The sequence below is a fragment of the Papaver somniferum genome, unplaced genomic scaffold, assembly GCF_003573695.1.
Source record: "Papaver somniferum cultivar HN1 unplaced genomic scaffold, ASM357369v1 unplaced-scaffold_117, whole genome shotgun sequence".
In the NCBI taxonomy this organism is placed as follows: Eukaryota; Viridiplantae; Streptophyta; class Magnoliopsida; order Ranunculales; family Papaveraceae; genus Papaver; species Papaver somniferum.
In genome coordinates, this window is record NW_020620714.1 from 11,381,976 (window position 1) to 11,401,139 (window position 19,164).

Below are 19,164 nucleotides of genomic sequence, written 5' to 3' on the forward strand. Positions count from 1 at the left end.
AATGTCCCAAACAGCTATTTTTTTTTGGAAAACGTGAAATAATTTGAAATAATCGGTCTTTTAGAAGGACTGTAAAATCCGATTGTGTTTATATGCCACAAGGAATCAGTCTTTCTTGTGACCAATGTAAACCGATTAAAGACATTTTAATTTTTGAATTTTCACCGACACTAATAGGTTTATATATTTCCATATGTGATCCGATTCTAGCTTGGCTTAAAAACATCCAGGAAGAATGGATTTCACAATCGGTTTATTGTGACATATCGGGTAGACCGATTGTTGGCATGGAAGGCTAGAATTGTCGAGCAACACATAATTATAATGAAAACTTCAAGTGCATTAAGTTCAACAAAGAGATCATCCAAAATACAAACCTTAAAAGAGTGTCAAGAACTTAAAACAACCACAAGTAGGCTTATAAACCTAAACTTTTAATATCTAAAACTTAAACGTAAAAATTTAAAGAGCAGGAGCACCAGCATCAGCAGCACCACCGGGAGCATTTGCAGCACCACCAGGAGCGGCAACATCAAGAGCACCAGCACCAGCATCACCAGCAGTAGCACCATCAGGAGAAGCAGCTTGTGCTTGAGCCATTTGTTCCCACATACCTTCCATTTCTGCATGGAGATCCCTCTAAGATAAAATCATGTTTCTCCTCATCCTAGTGAACCTCATGACTTCATAAAGCTCCTCCAGTGCAAGTTTGTCAATCAATGCAAGGGCTTGTTCAAGATGGGTCTCACGCCCATAGGAAAACTTATAAAGGCTCCTTTCTAGCACTCTCTGTGGTGTCCTAACAATATCCTCCAAGATTATCTCTCGAGGGTAAAATGGTAGGTGTGTGAAGTCCATTCTACACAAAAAAAAAATCAAGTAAGAAATTGGTACATATAGAAACATAAGTAATCTGATTACGAAGAGATTAAAACAATCGGGCTATGTGGTACATGTATAAAACCGGATTGTGGAAAGGAAGCTCACTAGTGGAAAATGAGTTTTTCAAGTCTGGTTAAGATTTATTAATAAGACTACCCGGCCTATCTTTATACATTGGGCTTCCCATGGAAGTCCCTTTTCACGAAAAAGCAAATCGAGCCCCATAGCAGCCGTAATACAGGAGGGCAGTTTAGGAAATATAAGTCCCTCCACGTGGACTTATATTATGACTGTTGAAGGAACTTGTTCTTCTGGTCCCACTAGACTGCGTTGGAAAGTTGTTTCTATAGGTTTCCAGAAACAAATCTTATCTGCATCTCGGTATATCTCTTCTTTCACTTCTCTCTCGGTTCTTTCACAACCTGTTTCTCTCTCAATTTTCTACCACAGCGTCACTCTCACAGATCGAACCTCTCACATACAAATCGAAGATTAATCATAACCCGTCTCAAAATCAAAGTTCATATATCAGCAGAAATCAAAAGGAAACCCTTTTTGTAACCCTGTATCTAGTTTAATTAACGGGAAGAAGAAGATATCGAACTAGAGATTGAACTCATTTTTAACTTTAATTTAGTTTTTAGTTGAGATTATTGTTATTTGATTAGATTATATTTGCTTGGTATTGGTTAATTCGATCTGAATATGTCGATTCATCATCAGCGACATCAGCTACCATATTGCTGCTATTTCTGGTGGTGGTGAAGACTCCAAGAAGAAAATTTCCTCAGGTATAAACCTTATTGTTATTACATGTTCTTTTCCATTTTTGCTTGATTTTCGAAATTGAAACATCAGTTTTGGTGATTTCTACTCACAAACCCGAATCTGTTGATTCCTTGGTATGTCTCGAAATCCTAAAATGAGACTTTTAGTAAATTTTTGAAACAGAACCCTAACAACTTCATTGATGCAGAGAAGACCCTATATCACCTAATCAGTATCAAAATCTCAAAGGTGGTAGCTATTTTGTATACCTTTGTGCAGAGGTTCCTTTTACTTCTCTTCAATCTTATGTTTTTTTTTTGGTCTTATCTTTGCTGTTGATTTGATTTCTGAAATGTTTATTAGGTTTCTGTTGTGAGTGATTTAAGTTTGGAACTGACAGTAAATGCAGCTAAGAAGTCTGGGATTTTGAGTTTGTTGAATTTTTTTAGTTTTTTCGATTGTTTGTTTAGTAAAATCTTTCTGGTTTTAGCCCTCTAGGTTAGTTATGAAATTGGGTTTGATAAGAATCATGATGCATTTTTGGTGTTTGATGTTTGCAGGGGTTTCTCTTGATGATAAGAAGAGTAGTTTATGTAAGTACTATTTTGTCACATTAATGTTTTTTGTGTTTGATGTTTGATGTTCACTTGAAATGTCTAAATACTATGAATTTGTTAATCTGCTATCAAATATAGGTGCTTGAGTGAGCTATTATGGAAATTCTTCTATTCATATTTTATTCTCAATTTGTTTGTTTGACCTTCACTCCAACCACTAGTTCAGATGCCTTTTATCATCTAAAGGACTGAACATAAACCTCTTTGTCCTGACTCTGTACAAACTTGAGAGTCAGGAAGTGTATATAGTAATGATCTGTTGATAAGAGGTTAAAATATTGATTTGTAAGATAGTTTCATTCAAGATTTTTATATGGTTAACTAAATCTTGTAGGATTTATATCAAATCGGTTCCCAGCCACTGCGATCCCTTACAACATGGTCTTTATGTATCTTTAGTAACCAGTTAGGATCGAGATTAGTTCTGCAATGAACCATCTAACAACTTCGGTGAGGGTTACATCTGGTGATCCATAAAGAAATTTGATTGACTGAAGATATACTACCACCCAATTTGAGCTTCCTTTTCTTTATGTAACGTTGATTACTTGCTGCTACTCGTGGAAATGAATTTTCTGAAATATGGTTTGTGCTTTTTATTATGTGGTTGCTGGGTTGGGGGTATTGTTCATGTACTCTGGATTGTTGGTACTGATAGTGGCAATAATGGTGAGTCCACTTTAGATATCTTGCAAGATTAACCAGGATATATATACTGATGCATATATGAGAACATAAGATACCATGTTACTCATTTTGATATTTTTGTAGGTAAGCATGAGCTTCACTTGCATTACTTTTACCAGTTGTGCTCAACTGTTTCTCCACTTGCATAGCTAAAGTTTAGTACTTCGTTGATTGTAGGTCAACAATTCTTGATATCAAAACTGGTGGAATCACAGATAATAAGTATGCATTCGGGATCTTAGTGTTTATACTTCTAACAAAGTGCGCAGACCTATCTCCCAATATTAGCGCCTTCGAAAAATTACATTTCTTAATTTGTAGTGCGCTCACTAGCTTTGGTGTGATTCCGATGATGACGGGGATTAGGTATTTCAATCTCACAGGCCCACGTATTTTTGATTTGAAACGTATTTGTGTCTTGAAATCTTCTGATTCACTCTTTTTAACTTCAACCTCTCGTTTATTTGCATCTATAACATCAACTAGTTGGCATTTATTGGTTACATTTTGCACACTTCATGTGGCACAAAGATTCAATGTTTTTAAGACCAAGGCAATTGATACCGAAACTGTGATGTTATTTGGTATTTTAAATGACGTGTCTACTGGACTTCTCGATTTATGTCTTGGGTTCAATTCCATTGGATTCTACCAGGTTAACTACTTTGATTTTATCTTATGATCATTTTTAAGAGAATTTAGGATCTGATTAGTTTAGTTTGGTTGTAGTAGTGAAAGTTTAATCCAGATGAAATGATTTTTCTGTGCAGATGACCAAACTTGCAATTATACCCTTTACAGTACTGTCAGAGACCCTGTTCCTTGACAAGGTGAGCTTGTCTGTTGTTCAAGTTTGTATAAGCAATTGCATTTGTTGCATTTGCTTTGTCAATATATTACTTGAACTCTGTCTCAGCCATGCACTATCAAAGTTTATACTTATGTAACCCATGCGTAGTTAACCGGAGATGGTTGATTAAGTTTATGGGTAACAAGGTACACATTGGCTCCATTATTTTCTTAAGTTTGTCTTAAGAACCTGCACCTCTTATTTCTCCACATAAAGGATCTTCAAGGAGTTGAAACCTCAGAACGAATCAATGGTTGGTGGACATTTGACTTGTACAAACTTCTAGTTAAATTTTTTTATGAATCAAGTTATTGTTCAGAATACTTAAAAAGTATCTCTTGTCAGCATGCCTACATCTCTTGTAGCGTATACACAATCCTTTTATGTGTAGGTCAAGCTATGTATGGCGAATGAATTGCATATTGTTTTCTATATTATCTCTGAATAGTCTATTCTTGTCATGTTGAAATTAGTTGTAAACTAATGTACAAGCTTATTTTTGCTGCAGGTATGCGATTCTGAGTTGTGCGGCTCAGTTCGTCATCAGATAGTTTATCATTTTGTCAGTTTGTACTTATCTTTAAGAAAACTTATCACTCGTATTGGTGCTGATTCAGCTTTAGTTTACAATTTTTGGTGATTCTGAATCTAAGCTATGATCAGTGTGTTGTACGTATAATGAGTTCTAACATTTATTGAATAGGAATGATTTCTTGTATGTAAATTGAACTGTAGTTTCTTGTTTGTTGCTATTTTATTTGATTCGATGGGTCAGTTTCGGAATCCAGCTGAATCAATTTCATTTTTTTTAATAGCATATGATCCAGTAAAAGGACTGTGTTTATCAGAATTACTGTTAAGTCTATCGAAGGGAGACGTAATCTGAAAACTTATAGTGCTCCCAGGACCAGTCGTTTTAAGAATTACTGTTACTCAGATGGGCACGCAGAGGAGAACATTAAGTTGCAATGGATGGAGGAGGGCATGTAAACCACTCTTGACTCGTGCAGGGTTAGAAACAACACCAAAAGGAAAGCCAAGGCGGACTGACCAAAAGCAGGAAGGGTTACTGCGAAGAGATCGAAAGCTGCGAGGTGATAAAGCCGGAGGTCACCATATGCTGAGTATAAAGCCAACGAAGCAGGGATTGAACATGATAGCATCGAGTCAACATTGAGTGCAACAACAGGCAATGCCTTAGCAAGGGAAAAGGCAATAGAACTGACGCGGCAGCTGGATATGATGAATAAATATGCAAGAAGTAGACCATGCAAACCCGAGATTGCAGCATTATTTTCTCTAAAGCAAAGGGATAACGTTAACGAAGATATCTTGCTCACGACATACTTCGTCAATTTTAGCTCATTACGTGTAACACGACACCTCGCTACTTCTCTCCAACATGAAGATTCAACAATCAAGCATACAAGGGCAAAATCGAAGCGAAGCAATGAATGATCCCAACAACAACTCATGATCGACAGCAACAAGATCAAGGAATGGTGCTTCTGTACCAAAACTCATGATCGACAGCAACAAGATCAAGGAATGGTGCTTCTGTACCAAAACGAAGCTTCCGAACTTCGCAAAAGAATAAGAGTAAAGTATATACTTTTCAAGTTATTCTTTCGCTCGTTCCTTCAACAGCAAAGATCAAAGATGTCCACTCGAGCACCACACGTCTCGCTCCAAGAACTACACCAACACGGATTTTTTCTTAAGGATTGCTCTTCAAGCCATACTCAAGAAAAAAGGGCAAAATGTAGATACCAAAAACCATGCTCAACGTCTGGTGCCCAATGAAAGCCAATGTAGTATGACATTCCTAAGATAGTTTACATAGTATCTAGACCAAGATAGCTTAGTTTGGAAGCAAAGGTTATATTTGTAAATTCATTTTTACTCTATAGTACTAAAGAAAATATCTAAGAGAGAGAAAGGGAATCAGATTTTATTTTTCTCTATCATCTTCTTCCCCAAAACTAGATCTAGAAGAGCTCCAAAAACTCATTAATGGAGTCTCACATTGTAAATCAATTAATCATAGTGAACAACCATGGATGTAGATCGATTATGATCGAACCATGTAAAAATCAAGTGTCTCCTTTACATTCTAGCACTTTTATTATCATTTTTGTGGGTAATAAGTTCAGATCTAGAAATTGTTTTAGGGTTTTGAAGTTGAAATGAGTCAAGAACAAGAGATTCAACACTTGGGTGTAGCTATGGATTTTCCGTAGTTACACCCGTAGTGGGTTTGTCTGAGTCCAAGAAATGAATCATTTTCAATAAATTGGACAGGTTATGCACTCTCTTATATTGGATAAGGTTTGTCTGAGTCCAAGAAATGAATCATTTTCAATAAATTGGATAGGTTATGCACTCTCTTAAATTGGATAATTGTTGCCGAAAAAATTCTAGTAGTGGCTATACCGTACGAATTTTATCAAACTTTCGTAACTTGTATAGTTAGAAGTATTTTAAAACACCTACGTAAAGAATATAAACATGACAATCGAATTATACATATTTCTTATACTAACAATAATCAATTAAAATGGTAGTTTAGTGATATAGGTCATCTATTAGTGGGACAAAATTTAAAAATGAATGGTCACAACGTTTTTTGGGCACGTTATAACCGTTGCATAGGAATTTCAGATCATGATTTTTTTTAATTTTCTATTTAACCGTTATAACGCCCGTTTTTATGAAAAATGTACAAAAAACAAGTTTTTTCTCTAAATAACGCGCTTTTTTTTCAAAACGTGCTCACACCCGTCAAAATGCTATATAACGGTCACGTCAAGTGCCCGTGACCTGAACCGTGACCCGTTTTTCAAACCTTGAATCAAGATTACTAATAAGGGTATCAAATTACTTGGGGGTGTACCGGTGCATATTGGTAAGGAATTGGTACACCCAAGCAATTTGGTACTTCTATTAGCAGCCTTGAAATCATTCGACGAGTAAAAAGGGGGGGAAAGTCGTATAAACAATCAGCACCAGTGGTCTAGTGGTACAGACCCGTGTTCGATTCCCGGCTGGTGCTTTTTTTTTTTTTTTTTCTTATTTCAGGTTGATAATGATTTTTGAAATCTTACAAGTTTCTACTCATTACTTGAAAAACCTGTTGGCTGCCTCATGTTGTTATTGGGGCTACTGCACTTCAATTTAATAAATTACACAAATTGGTGGACAGTGTTGGATAATCGCACCAGAAGAGCATTTAGATTTTAGAGGAAGAAAAAGACGCTCAAAATCAAAGTAATACTCATATAGACCCCATTTCTGGCACCTACATGTTTGTAAAGCCGAACTTGGCTCAGTGATTCTTGAGTATGCCGAAATCATGATTAGCAATCCATGTTTTACATTAAGCGGCTTACACATGTAAAAGCACAAGTTACAATGAACTCAAAACACAATGTGATACTACACATCACTCTTTTGACCTGGCCTTGAATATATTTTGCTTGTAGTATCTGAGCTCCCTGATGCTTTCTCTAATGTCATCCATTGCTCGATGTTTGTTTTCCTTGGAAGGAGCCTTCTTGTTATCTGCACAAAAAGAACAGGATTCTACACATTAGTCCATCTGGTTCTTGCCTATATTCTGCATCGAGTTTGTCTGGCCTAACAATATAGAATGAACTACAAGGATAGAAGTCAGGTTATCTATCACGTACAAAACTTTCAGAATGCACGTGGAATTTGAAAAGTTTCAATTGTGTAATGACGTACAAAGGACTGGGAATAAGTGTACAATTTCAGGTGAACACTTGTGCAGATATTGATCTTTGCTGGCGATATGACACAGCTATGTAACTACTGCGAGAGAGAAAAAACATTACCTCTTGGGAACCAGCGGCAACATAGAGCCTTCACACTGCTGACATCAACGACTACATGGGAGAAAAGACTCGCCAATTCAGGCATGTATTTCTGTCGAGAAAGAGAGAAATTTATTTAATGGTCACTTTTTTGATGCAATACTTGGCAAAGAAAGGAAAATATAAATCACGCTCTAAACAAATAAATCTTTCAAGAGGCCCAACTACTTTGTTTTCATTTCGGTTCTGCAGAACAAACTCCATACAAAATAAACTTTAAAGCTAGAGTTTATTATAGAAACATCAACTCTATGAAACACCAGATCCAATTAACAAGAACCATAAGCAAATACTAGTTGGTAGTAAGGTCACTCTTGGACAAATGAAAACAGGAATCAAACTGTTAAAGACGCGCACCAACTACAATATTGAACAGCATAAAAGAAATACCTTTAAATATTGGAAATCCACATAAATCGAGTTCCCAGCTAGTAGAGCTGTATTATATCCAACGTGTTTTTTCACAAATTCCATAACCTACAAATCAATATCCAATGAAAGAGAAATTGTCAACGAAGAGCAGATTGAGCGTTAGAATTTAGAATTTAGAAATCGAAAACATAACGAAGATACGGTTCTTGGATAACCAAAAACACTTATATATCTGTACAAGAAAAACTGAAGGGCGGTGAAAATTGTAAGAAAAAGTCTGCGAGAGAATACCTGTTTTTCAGCTTCTCGTTCTGTTATTGCACTGTTTAGAACTCTATCGGTCAACCCTAAAAGAAAGAAATTTATCATTCGCAATTCCCAGGAACACATGACAGACAATTAACTGAAAATAACTGCAATATTTAATGTTGGTAAGCTGCATACCACTAGCTGCATGATGCTCTTTGCACCACTCCCCCATATTATCTAGACACTCCTTGGTCTGATTAATTACCAAATCAGGACCCTACAAGGACAGAAAAAAAGAGGGGGGAAAAAGAAGAGATCAGTACGAAAGGACTAGCTCGTCACTTGATCACGCTGCGATAATCCACTAATACCCGAACATATAACCAGAAGCAATTAAACATCATTTGCACACCAACAAGATTAGAAAACACTAAACAAGAAGATGCAATAATAAATGTGAGATAAATAAAGAAAACTCTGCTGGAAACGGGAATCAACTGACCTCCACAGATTTTTCCAGATTTCCATCAGTAATGATACAAGCTATTTCCAGGATCCGATCAATTTCAATATTCAGACCTACAAAGTAACAAGTTTGTAAGAATAAGAACAAAATTAAAATACTATCACAAAATGTAATAATAACAAATTTTCTGTTGTCAGTGTTACTTGAGTTTAAGTTACACGTAAACAGAGTCACAAGTACCATGCCTTTGGTGCCTTAGTTGTCCAATTAACACGGGAAACACGTTTAAAATACATGTGTATTCTGTGTGGCAGTGGCTTGCAGTTAGAAGCTCCACTTGGAAATTATTTTGAAATGGTATCCTATGAGATCAAGTCATTAATAGGATCATTCTTCTTCTGAGCCTTTGGTCCCACACAAAGAGGGGTAGGCAAGAATGTAAACAAGAGGACTTCCCAAGCGGTCACCCATCTTGGTACTTCTCTTGCCCTTTTATAAGGAAATGGCTGGTTTTCAACCAAAGAAAGGTACACGAGGCCTTCTCAAGCAGTCACCCCTCTTGGTACTGCTCTCGTTCTCTTTTGGTCTATTGCTGGCCACGCCTATCACGACCCTATTTTCATAGAGCCATGGCTGTGGTTTTTACCATTGCTTTCCATGCCAATCACGAACCCTCCTCCTTTATCCTGGCTTGGGACAGGCTTTGAAGAAAAATTACACAAGTGGAGTTCAAGGCTTCAAGTCATTAATAGGATGAGCCTTTAAAATCTGGTTGGAGAAAAACATACTTGGGTAGAATTAATAGAGAAGGTCCGGAGGAAACACCATGGGCTTTTACACGAAACTTAATGAAGGAAACTAGGGAAACGAAGATAGATACCAAAAAGGTTGTAGGCGAAGATGACACAGAAAAAACAAGAGTGATAAGATGACACAAAAGCAAAACCTCAACAAGGGGCCAGTGAAAGGAAGAATAAGTGCATCTTCACAAAAACGTCTTACCTCTAGGCTCAAATAAATACATTCAGGGACGGAAGTTTGTTATCAAGTATTAGCATAAGCATATCAAACATATTTATTATCAATGCTACGTATATAAAAGGATAAGGCTTTAGTTTGCATGAATATAGTTCTCAAATAAAAAACTTTGAGGCATGCAATTAAACTATCCAAGTATCTACATCTTGTGCCAAAAAGTGTTAAACATGCATAAAGATTAGCCACCTACCTGTCATTTCCAAGTCGATCCAAACAAGTGGCATCCTGTATTCTTCGGAAGTTGTTGGATGGCTACGCAAGCCCAGTTTATCAGGTTTTATACTTGGCTTCGTGTCTTCTTTTACAACTGTCATCTCACTTGGCTTTTTACCTTTCCTTGAAACCTTATCTGATGAATCAAAGAAACTGCTTCGTCAATAGAGGACACTAACAGTACATATCAGTAAAATTCTAAGATAATAATCAACTATTTCACCATGACATGACATAAACACAGACACAGAGGACTCATACAAGTGTGTGTGAAAGTTACCACAATTAATTCTAGTGGAGTGCCATTCACGTAGGAAAGGACGTAAGTTCTGGTACAAAAAATTGGAAATAAAAATTTGAAAGGCTTAAGGAAATAAAAATGCCACCCAGCCAGAATACATAACCACAGCAATACTCCATGTTGCGTTTCCGCATGCCCTGATTGAAGGGCTATGACTAGTAAAAGAATACAAGTTCACCCAGTGGACTCAAATTGGTAAACACGGGTACTTGAAAATGTAAAATTGTTATTGAAACAAAGTTTTTTTCCTTAGTTAAATAGAGCTTTTAGTTATGTTACTAAAGCATTATACAATCCCAACATAAAAGAAACTCCAACATATCTGACCTAAGAAAAAATCAAGAGAATGAACTGGAAAGAAAAAAAAAATGTCTTCATTCTTCATGAACAACTCTCACATATTCCTCCTCATCAACAACTCCCATAGATTCCGCATCATTATGTTGTTACTCTTCAGTCTTCATTATTCATTAAGTTGATACTCTATTTTATGTTGATTACCCTCTATGGTAAAAGTTCTATAGCGTTTCATATTCCAAAGCAATGTGTATAGCTTCATTCATGTTCGTAATAAAATCTCTTATTGGAAAATCACATTTAATCGTCTCCCAAGCAATGTGTATAGCTTCATTCATGTTCGTAATAAAATCTCTTATTGGAAAATCACATTTAATCGTCTCCCTTAGCCCACTAACGTACCAACACACTTTCTATTTTTCATTATCTTTTATATCAGCTCTGTAACACAAATTCTCAAAAATCTCAGTATATTGTTCCACACTCATACTCTCTGTCTGCTTAAACTCAAGTAGCTTCAGCTAAGTATCCGATGTATACGAAACCGGTATAAACTTATTATGCAATTCACGAACCATATCCACCCAATCAGTAATCCTCGTCATCCCTTCCCTTTCACGTCGTAATTGAAGACTATTCCACCACATTAATGAATAACCACTAAAAGTACCAACCACTAAGCTAACTCTCTTGGAGTCAATCACATTCCAATGATCAAGTACATGTTTAACATGATAGATCCAATCCAAATAGTTGTCAGGATCTGTCCAATCCTCTGGAAACGCAGGCAATTCCTCAAATTTTATTAGGTATACTTCATTCTCCATATCAGATTGCACAAACCCACTATTCTGATCCATCTTAAACATTCTCTCTCAAACAAACCTCTACAAGTTTCTTTCTTGTTCTTCTTTATATGTTCTTGGAACCCAATTGCTATGCTATTGGAACCCAATTCTTAAGCTATTTATACACAACACACAAAAGGCCTCTAGACTATGTATAGAAGTCGGTTTATGATTCCTAATTCCAGACAAAAACTGAATATAGAAGGCGGTCAGAAATCAAACTTGACCCTAGTCAAAATCAGTCAACTTTCCTAATTCTTAACAAACTCTAATTCAAAAAAACAAATTAGGGTTTAAGGAAACTAACAATTTTTATCGCAAGAAAAGCACGATTGAAGAAATTAAAAGAAAAGGGGGTTTAAGGAATTACGAACCTGTAGTGATTATTGGTGTTTGGGCTTGATGATCATCAACATCTAAATCGAGTACAGAAAAAGCATTTGAAAGTCCATCAATACTCATTGCTGCTGCTGCTGCTTGAGTTGCTGTTGCTCTAGATTCTGGGTTGTTTATTAGAGTCTTCTTCTTGTTTGAATTATTGGTCGTCACTAGCGAATTGGAGGAGGAAGGCAAAAATAATGCCGTTCTTATATACGGGGAAGGATGATGATATTGTGATGCGTTGTGGTTGAGTTAAGGTGTTATCGCTGGTGTTGGGTTTGACACGTGCTGATATATCTATATATGGAAGATGATCGGTTTAGGTGATTTTTGGTCGTTGATTGTGTTGACTGATTTTTGTGTTAGGTCAACGGGAAGTCCACTGGATTGTTTGGCGATTTTAATTCTTTGTGAAAGTGATTGATAGCTTGTTTGGGGAACTGAAGCCAGAATAGTTTCAGAAATTAGAAGCGAAACTAACTAGTTCAACCGTTGCCACGGTGGAAGAGCCGACCGAAAAAGAGTCTAAAGATGAGTTTGTTTGCAATTCCTTTTGTTTGTTTTAGGAAAAGTAATATTTTCGCCTTGTTTCAATAAAAAGGGATATTTTTGCTCAGTTTTAGAAAAAGTGATACTTTTGCTCGGTTTTAGAAAAAAACTTCGTTAAGTTTTCAATCTCCTAAACATATGAAGAGAACCCCACACCACTCGACGTCACTCATAAGCAGATGTGATGGCGAATCAGATGCCTCAGGGTTAGAAAGAGAACCTGAGAAAGCAGAGTAAGGGATATGAGTAGTCCAATGTCTTAACATCACTCCTCGGGACATCAACTACAAAGGCAAGTGATAATTTCGCCCAGTTTTAGATAAAATGATATGTTCGCCCCGTTTCAGAAAAAATGATACCTTCGGTCTGTTTCAGAAAAAAGTGATACTTTCGCCCCGTTTCAGAAAAAGTGATACTTTCATAGGGCTGCAGATGGGTTGGATTGGGTCAGTTTTGGCCTCACCCACCACCCAACCCACTGATGGCGGGTAACAAAACATTACAAATGGGTCGGTTTTCACCCGACCCATATTACGGTGGGTTGGATCGGGTGGATGGTGGGTTACCCACCATAAAATGCAATGAACATTATGTAAGGAACCTCAAGCTCGTCAACGCTATTAGACTAGTCAAGTGACGAATTAGCCGATAATAGCTCGATTAGTTTAACATGAACGTTAATTAATAGGAACTAATCTAACAACGATTTAGATACGAAACTAGAAGCGTTGGATAGATCTCAAAATGTTGGGCGGAATGGACTGCTCGAACGTGCAATCGGATACCGTACGGAGAAGATATCATCAAAATTATGAGAAGGGCGGAATAGTCATTTTGTATCTTAGCCGACATGGGATCCCCATATCATTTTGTAGAGTACCTTTATCATTTGTTGTTGGTCTTATCTCACCATACCGAGCAAATAAACCCACATATCTTTCCTCCTTATTCTTCGTTCTTCTTCTCCTCCTCTCTTCCTATGTTCGATATCTGCAGACTCGCTGATAGTTTTGTGTTAGAATCATTAAAGTAAAATTATATGTTGAAGCTCGACGATGAAGATGGTGTGGATGTAATCTATGAAGAAGATCAATTGAAAATTGATTTGGTTTTCGGGATAATCTGATAAGAACGAAATTAGGGTTTGCATGAAGATTAAGAGATGAAATTGTTGTTCTAGGAGCATGAATTCGTATGGGTTTATGTTTAATTGGGTGATATGAAGTTTTTTTGCTGAAGAAACAGTGATTTCGGGTTTGTAAGGAATTCAGAGAGGCTGTAGAAGATGAATTGAAGGATGGGTTTGCTTTAATTGAAGACCTGGATTGATATTTTTATCTCAGGTGAAGTAGAAGCTCATGCAACTGCAAAGTCAGAATTAGGGTTTCTGAGTTCAGTTTTGAAGTTAGAAATTGTTCCTGATTTGATCGGTTTGTGATGGGTTTTCGCTGTTGGAAACAAGGGTGAAGAATTAACAACCGATTGTGAGTTTGAAAACTGGATTTGGAAGCTAAGATTTAGATCTGCTAAAAACAAGATGATGGAGTTGATGCTGGAACTCAGGGAGAATGAAAAAGGTATTTTTTTAGGGGTTTTATTGTTAATTTAAATGTGTATATGAGATTTATGAAATTCAGTAAATTTGTTTTGACGGGTTGTTGTTGATTGAGGAAGAGATGTTTGCATGAAACTTAAATTTAAGAAATTGAATCTCAGGTTAAGGATATTTGGGATTTGAGGAGAATTCTGGAATTATGGAAGAGCATGGGTAAACTGTGGTGTTTGTTGTTTAGTAGTGGAACTAGTGTTGCTGCTGCTGGAATCAAATGTTGGGTGTTGGTGGAACTGAATTGATGAGTTGTTCAGTTTGAGATGAATTACTGATTCAGGATAAAGTAATAAGAAGAAATGAATTCTATTTCCTGAGCAACACAGGTTGAAGGCAATGTAGTCGATTTCGGCTATCTCGGACGAGATTCTAGCGATTTTCCCGATTTCGCTCATGCAACCAGCGAATTACAAGTTTTTGGTGATACGAAATTTCACTAAGAATTTCGCCGGAACAGTTTTAATCTCGCCTGGATCGGTCTAATCTCGGCCGGTAATCGTCTCCAATTTTCGATCATATATATGGAACTTTTTCATGATTAATTATAATTAGCGATTTGTACTACTTTTCTGCGTCAAGATTTCTACACATAATCAATAGAAAGATAACCGAAAATGGAAACAAGGGTCTAAAAAATCATATCTTTTAGCTATTACATATACCAACCAAGGGTACCAAATTCTAAAAAATCCAAAAGTAGGAAAACCTATACTAATACAGATGGCAAATCATTCTAAAACAAGATTAGCTTCATCTTCTTTATCTGTTTTTTTCATTTTTTTCGGTAGTAGCAAGCTGTTTCGTTTCAACCACAACAACTGTTCCAACTCGAATCAAAAGAAACCCCAATTAATCTCCATCTCAGTTAACTCTTTCGCAATCAACATCAATCCTTCTCTTGTGCTTTTGGTTTTTCTGGGTTTTATTTATTTTATCGAACAGTGGATGATGGTAGGGAAGGTATATCATTCAAACACTTAGTTTCGTATTCTTTGTATGAAGAACACGTTTGATAAATATTCGATTGTGTATACACCTGTTATATAGGTGTTCTTATCTTACTGATAATAAAACATTTAATATATATATATATATATATATAATTTAAGCAGCTACTGCGGAAAGTTAGCCGGAAAGTCCAGTGAGAATCTCGGCGGGATGAACTTGTTTCGGTGTCTCAATCCCTGCCGAGACAAGCCGAAATCCGAGATTGTCCACATTGGTTAGAGGTAAATATCGTTTTAAGTTAACTTTGTAAAGATGTTCATTTTGATTGTGTTGCTGTTTGAGTATATGAAGTTGATTGACAGGGATTGAGCTTTAAGAACTGGTGTTGGTACTGGTGTTGATTGCATGGATTATAGTGAACTGATTAATGGAATGGTGTCACAGGGTATGTATGAGAAGATAGTGTTAATGGAATTGCAGGTCATGAGTTTTGGATTCTTTGTATACTAATGGAACAGTTTTAGAATGGATGTGTATTTGTTGATGTTGCTGATGAACAAAATTGAGAAGCATGAGCTGAACCTAATATTAGAACTGTATTGGTGAAGTTGGTGGTTTGAGATGGCAGAGTAAAGGAATGTTAGGTTGGAATTGGAGTTTCTGCGTGCAGGTGAAATGAAAATGGAATTAGAATCCTAATGGTAGTATATTGAGCTGTGATACAGAATTACTTGAGAGTGATTGTATGAATTTTGTAATGCAACGGAGGTAAGATGTATTGTAATGTTGGGGTAGAATATGGTGTTTGAGTTGGCAAGATGGACAAAAGATAAGAGTGGTGATTGTATGGTTACACTTTGTGGTAGCTTCAATGAAGGCTTGTTGCTGCAGGTAATCTAAGTTTGTATTTGTAAGAAAATTATGAAGTCTATATGAATTAAATGTATGAATTAAGGGATGTATGAAATGTTATAGGGAAGTGAGATGGAAAAGGAGTAGTTGCAATGTTGTAATGGCAGTGGTTGTGAAAAGCCTGCAATTGCAGATCAGGTAAACCTAGTTTGTAATTGTAATTGAAGTTTGAAGTTTATTTAAGAATAATTGAATTGTACATTGGCTTTTGAAGTTCTGTTAATAGGTGTGTTAGTATCAGTCTAGTTAAGAGTGAAAATCTATGTACAACTAGGGGTTTAGGCTTATTAGTCATCCTAGTCAGTTTAGCTGACTTATCTGAATGTTATGTCTGACTGAGTTAACCCGTTGACCCTGTTCTGAATCAGTCTAGTTGACTGAGTTGAACCAGTTGACCGATTTAGACCTTGACCTTAGACCTGGATTCAGACGTTGACTGTTAGTTGACATGTGACCGTTAGTTTTACCGTTAGATACTATTAGTTGACTCAGATGGACTGGACCTTAGTTAATGGGCCTGTTTATAGTAGACTTGGGCTTAGGACTAGTTTCTCTAATTTGATACTTGGACCCTTATGTTCTGAATTAGCCTTTGGCTTATTCTACAAAATTGTATTCATAAGACTTAGTCAATGGACTATAGAACCAACCCAATTGAATTAGTAAACCTTAGCTATGCTAAAGACAGAGAATGAAAAGGTGCAAAGTCATAAATGGGCTTAGAAACATTAGATAGAATTGTATGATTCTTGTGTGAGCCACTTTCGCTAGATTCTTAGACTTCTTCTGTGATTAACAGTTAGTCTATATTAACAACGATCGATTCAAAGGACGAACCAGTGGATCGTGGATCTCGAGGTAGGCGTGGCTTGTCATCAAAAGAGGTGGAAATACTTTTGACTCTCTCGTAACCATTGATGTTTTCTTTTACAAAGAGTTATGTTTATCAAATTCATGCATTGTTTAGTTGTGCATTCCATGCTTTGTTTAATTTGCATTACGATAATTCTGTTGTTTATGTTAATCTTTCCATGGTTTGGAAAGGACTTTTAATGTTTTGTTGTCAATATGAATTGTTATGGGAAATCTGAATTTCCATTTGTGGTATATAGGATACGCTCCTTCACATTTATATCTACATGAATTCAGATTTTATTGCTTAGAGTGGGTCATCATGGTCTTGGTGATATCAATAGCTAATGAGTGTGGTTAGCACGAATATTATACATTGTATGAAGAAGGAGTTTATCCACATACATGTTTGTTTATTTCAGTGACTTGGTCACTCTTTAATGTTTGGGAAAACATGTATTGTTTTCCAACTCTTGCTTTTGATTACTTGAAAGTTAAATGTTATTCCTGCCGGGAACCCCTTTTAGGGATGATGTGCTCACCCATTCCCACTTTCTGTTTCAGAGACAGATCAGAGTTGCGCAGCGAAAGCTTCGAGGATTTGACTCCGTTAATTAGTTAACTTATGTTATGTTTATTATATTACATATTGTATCTGGAAATCAAATGACTATTGTATATGTATAATTTGATAGGACTTCTTGTATATATATATGTTTCAGAGCGGGTTAGTTGTGGGTTAAGTTTTGTATCGCATTTCTTAATTGAATGCTTAAGTACATGTTTTAGATTCTTAGTGCCTCTTTATTTAGTTAATCTCTTGGATTAGTCAGCTGCTAGCTTAGGAGGCACTACACATTACTTTACAGTTACAAACTTACAGCCTTACTGTTAAACTTTCATGTGTACAAATAACTAAGACTCTTACAAATTGGATGTAATTGTTTTTATCAAAAAGCTGACCCCAAATCAAGTGTAGATAATTAACATCATAAGAAGTTACTTAAAAGTGTTTACAAAATAAAAATTCGGAAAAGTAAGAAGTTGGTGCAAAGTTGCAAACTGCATGCAAAATGATAAAGCTAACAATAACAAGAAATGAGTTCAATTGTTCAAAGCTCAAAAGATAAAAGAGTGCATTCTATTGCCTACTATACTAAAGCCTAAGATCGTATAAAGCGACCAGCAACGACTCTTTAAACGATGTGGATGTTTTACCCCTGAATGCGCAAAAAGCCTTAAATAAAACAAAGTATGTAAATTAGTTACAATAACAAAGATGAGACAGACAAACAATGAACTCAGAAAGATCAAGCTACTGACAATGACCCTTGGCGTCATTACCTTGTCTAAGCCAATAGGAATCAATCATCTATGATGATGGAAGAAGCAGCAAGGTCACCAAATAGCTCTGCAAGTAAAATGAACAATTAGAATGAATGAAATAGAAGTATTAAAAACCTAACGAGTACTCTATAAGAAAAAGTTGATGCAAGTAATCAAAGCATCCATTATAACTTTAAACTTCAAAAGAGCCTTAAACCCTGCAGAGATGATATATTGAGAGATGATCTAAATTCAGTTACTTAACTTACTTTACAGGTAAGTGGACTTGGATGGGAAGAACATTTAGCACTGTTAGTTAAGCTACCAAGTTTAAATATGTTGGAATTGTGCAACTCAGATCCATGTTCTGCCTATACATTTAATAAATTCATCTATTAAGAATTTGTTGGCCTGCCAGCCACTGAGCAGATACCTTTCTTTAATATTCAGCTACCTGATCATGAGTATGATTCAAAACTGAGTCCATCACAGATGCAAAAAGAGCATAGGTTTTAGGGGTTTTTTACCTTTTGCAGTTTCTACTTCATATAGTGCGGCTTCAGTTGATGGTAATGTACAAAGAATAAACAAAATTGAAATAAGAATTAAGAACCCAATATAAATAAGCCAACCCAAAATCAATCTTAGGAAACAAAACCCTAATTATTAATTATAATTATTCCTAGTCTCACCTTCGGTTGTTGGTTTGCTACTGGTGACGATGTTGATTGATTGCTGCTGGTGATGTTGTAATTTGATTTACAAAGCGAAAAGAAAGTGAAAAAAAGGAAAGAAACTGAGTCTGAGAGGAAGAGAAGAGGCTTCCGCTAAATGGAACTGAAGACAATTTAGCGATGATTAGGGTTAGGGCATTATATATCATTACTTCAACGGTTGTGGTTCATCTAGGATAGGTACTCTAAGGGTTAGAATTAACTTAGAAATATCTAGGCAGGTGGGTGCGTTGGGTCGGGTGACGAAAGCTATCACCCATAGTCGACCAACTATACGATGGGTTTTGATGTTGTGGCCCGTAGTCGACCCGCTCCTAGATGGGTTGGGTCGGGTGCGTCTGAAAGCCCGTATTTCAGGGTTTCCAGCGGACA

General features: G+C 36.3%; 2 protein-coding genes and 1 long non-coding RNA gene across 39 annotated transcripts; 2 read left to right on the top strand and 1 right to left on the bottom strand.

Annotated features, from left to right (window-relative positions):
- The first annotated feature begins 1,245 nt into the window (after positions 1 to 1,245).
- Positions 1,246 to 5,929, top strand: LOC113329944 (UDP-xylose transporter 1-like). Of its 37 annotated transcripts, none has more exons than XR_003350014.1 (7): positions 1,246 to 1,673; positions 1,859 to 1,931; positions 2,211 to 2,243; positions 2,602 to 2,936; positions 3,132 to 3,609; positions 3,725 to 4,057; positions 4,313 to 4,623. XR_003350014.1 is itself a non-coding variant. In XM_026576792.1 (6 exons), coding segments are annotated over exons 2-6 (552 nt in total). In that variant the 5' UTR covers positions 1,246 to 1,931; positions 2,211 to 2,241; the 3' UTR covers positions 4,445 to 4,623. The 37 variants fall into 37 exon arrangements, 11 of the variants coding, with proteins under 11 accessions (XP_026432577.1, XP_026432574.1, XP_026432575.1 ...); XR_003350016.1 differs by having other exon boundaries at positions 2,926 to 2,936; XR_003350020.1 differs by having other exon boundaries at positions 1,246 to 1,931; positions 3,132 to 3,176.
- A 1,008-nt stretch (positions 5,930 to 6,937) lies between these two features.
- On the bottom strand, positions 6,938 to 12,074 carry LOC113330040 (oligoribonuclease-like). Its single transcript, XM_026576896.1, has 8 exons — positions 11,856 to 12,074; positions 10,013 to 10,171; positions 8,821 to 8,897; positions 8,514 to 8,595; positions 8,361 to 8,416; positions 8,088 to 8,174; positions 7,659 to 7,749; positions 6,938 to 7,365 (listed from the first exon to the last, which is right to left on the bottom strand). Exons 1-8 carry the CDS (start codon positions 11,941 to 11,943, stop codon positions 7,247 to 7,249), a joined length of 759 nt encoding a protein of 252 aa, XP_026432681.1. The 5' UTR covers positions 11,944 to 12,074; the 3' UTR covers positions 6,938 to 7,246.
- Positions 12,075 to 13,354: 1,280 nt separating this feature from the next.
- Positions 13,355 to 16,097, top strand: LOC113330006. Its single transcript, XR_003350049.1, has 2 exons — positions 13,355 to 15,249; positions 15,331 to 16,097. It is a non-coding gene; the product is annotated as an uncharacterized LOC113330006 (long non-coding RNA).
- The last annotated feature ends 3,067 nt before the right edge of the window (positions 16,098 to 19,164 follow it).

Excerpts from the sequence above, each read along its gene's own strand:
- LOC113329944 (XM_026576786.1), top strand. Across the intron at positions 3,610-3,724 it reads ATTCCATTGGATTCTACCAG|ATGACCAAACTTGCAATTAT; the intron begins GTTAACTACTTT and ends TTTTCTGTGCAG. Across the intron at positions 3,785-4,312 it reads AGACCCTGTTCCTTGACAAG|GTATGCGATTCTGAGTTGTG; the intron begins GTGAGCTTGTCT and ends TTTTTGCTGCAG.
- LOC113330040 (XM_026576896.1), bottom strand. The coding sequence starts at position 11,943 with ATGAGTATTGATGGACTTTCAAATGCTTTTTCTGTACTCGATTTAGAT. Across the intron at positions 7,750-8,087 it reads TGGATTTCCAATATTTAAAG|AAATACATGCCTGAATTGGC; the intron begins GTATTTCTTTTA and ends CTTTCTCGACAG. Across the intron at positions 7,366-7,658 it reads TTGCCGCTGGTTCCCAAGAG|ATAACAAGAAGGCTCCTTCC; the intron begins GTAATGTTTTTT and ends CTTTTTGTGCAG.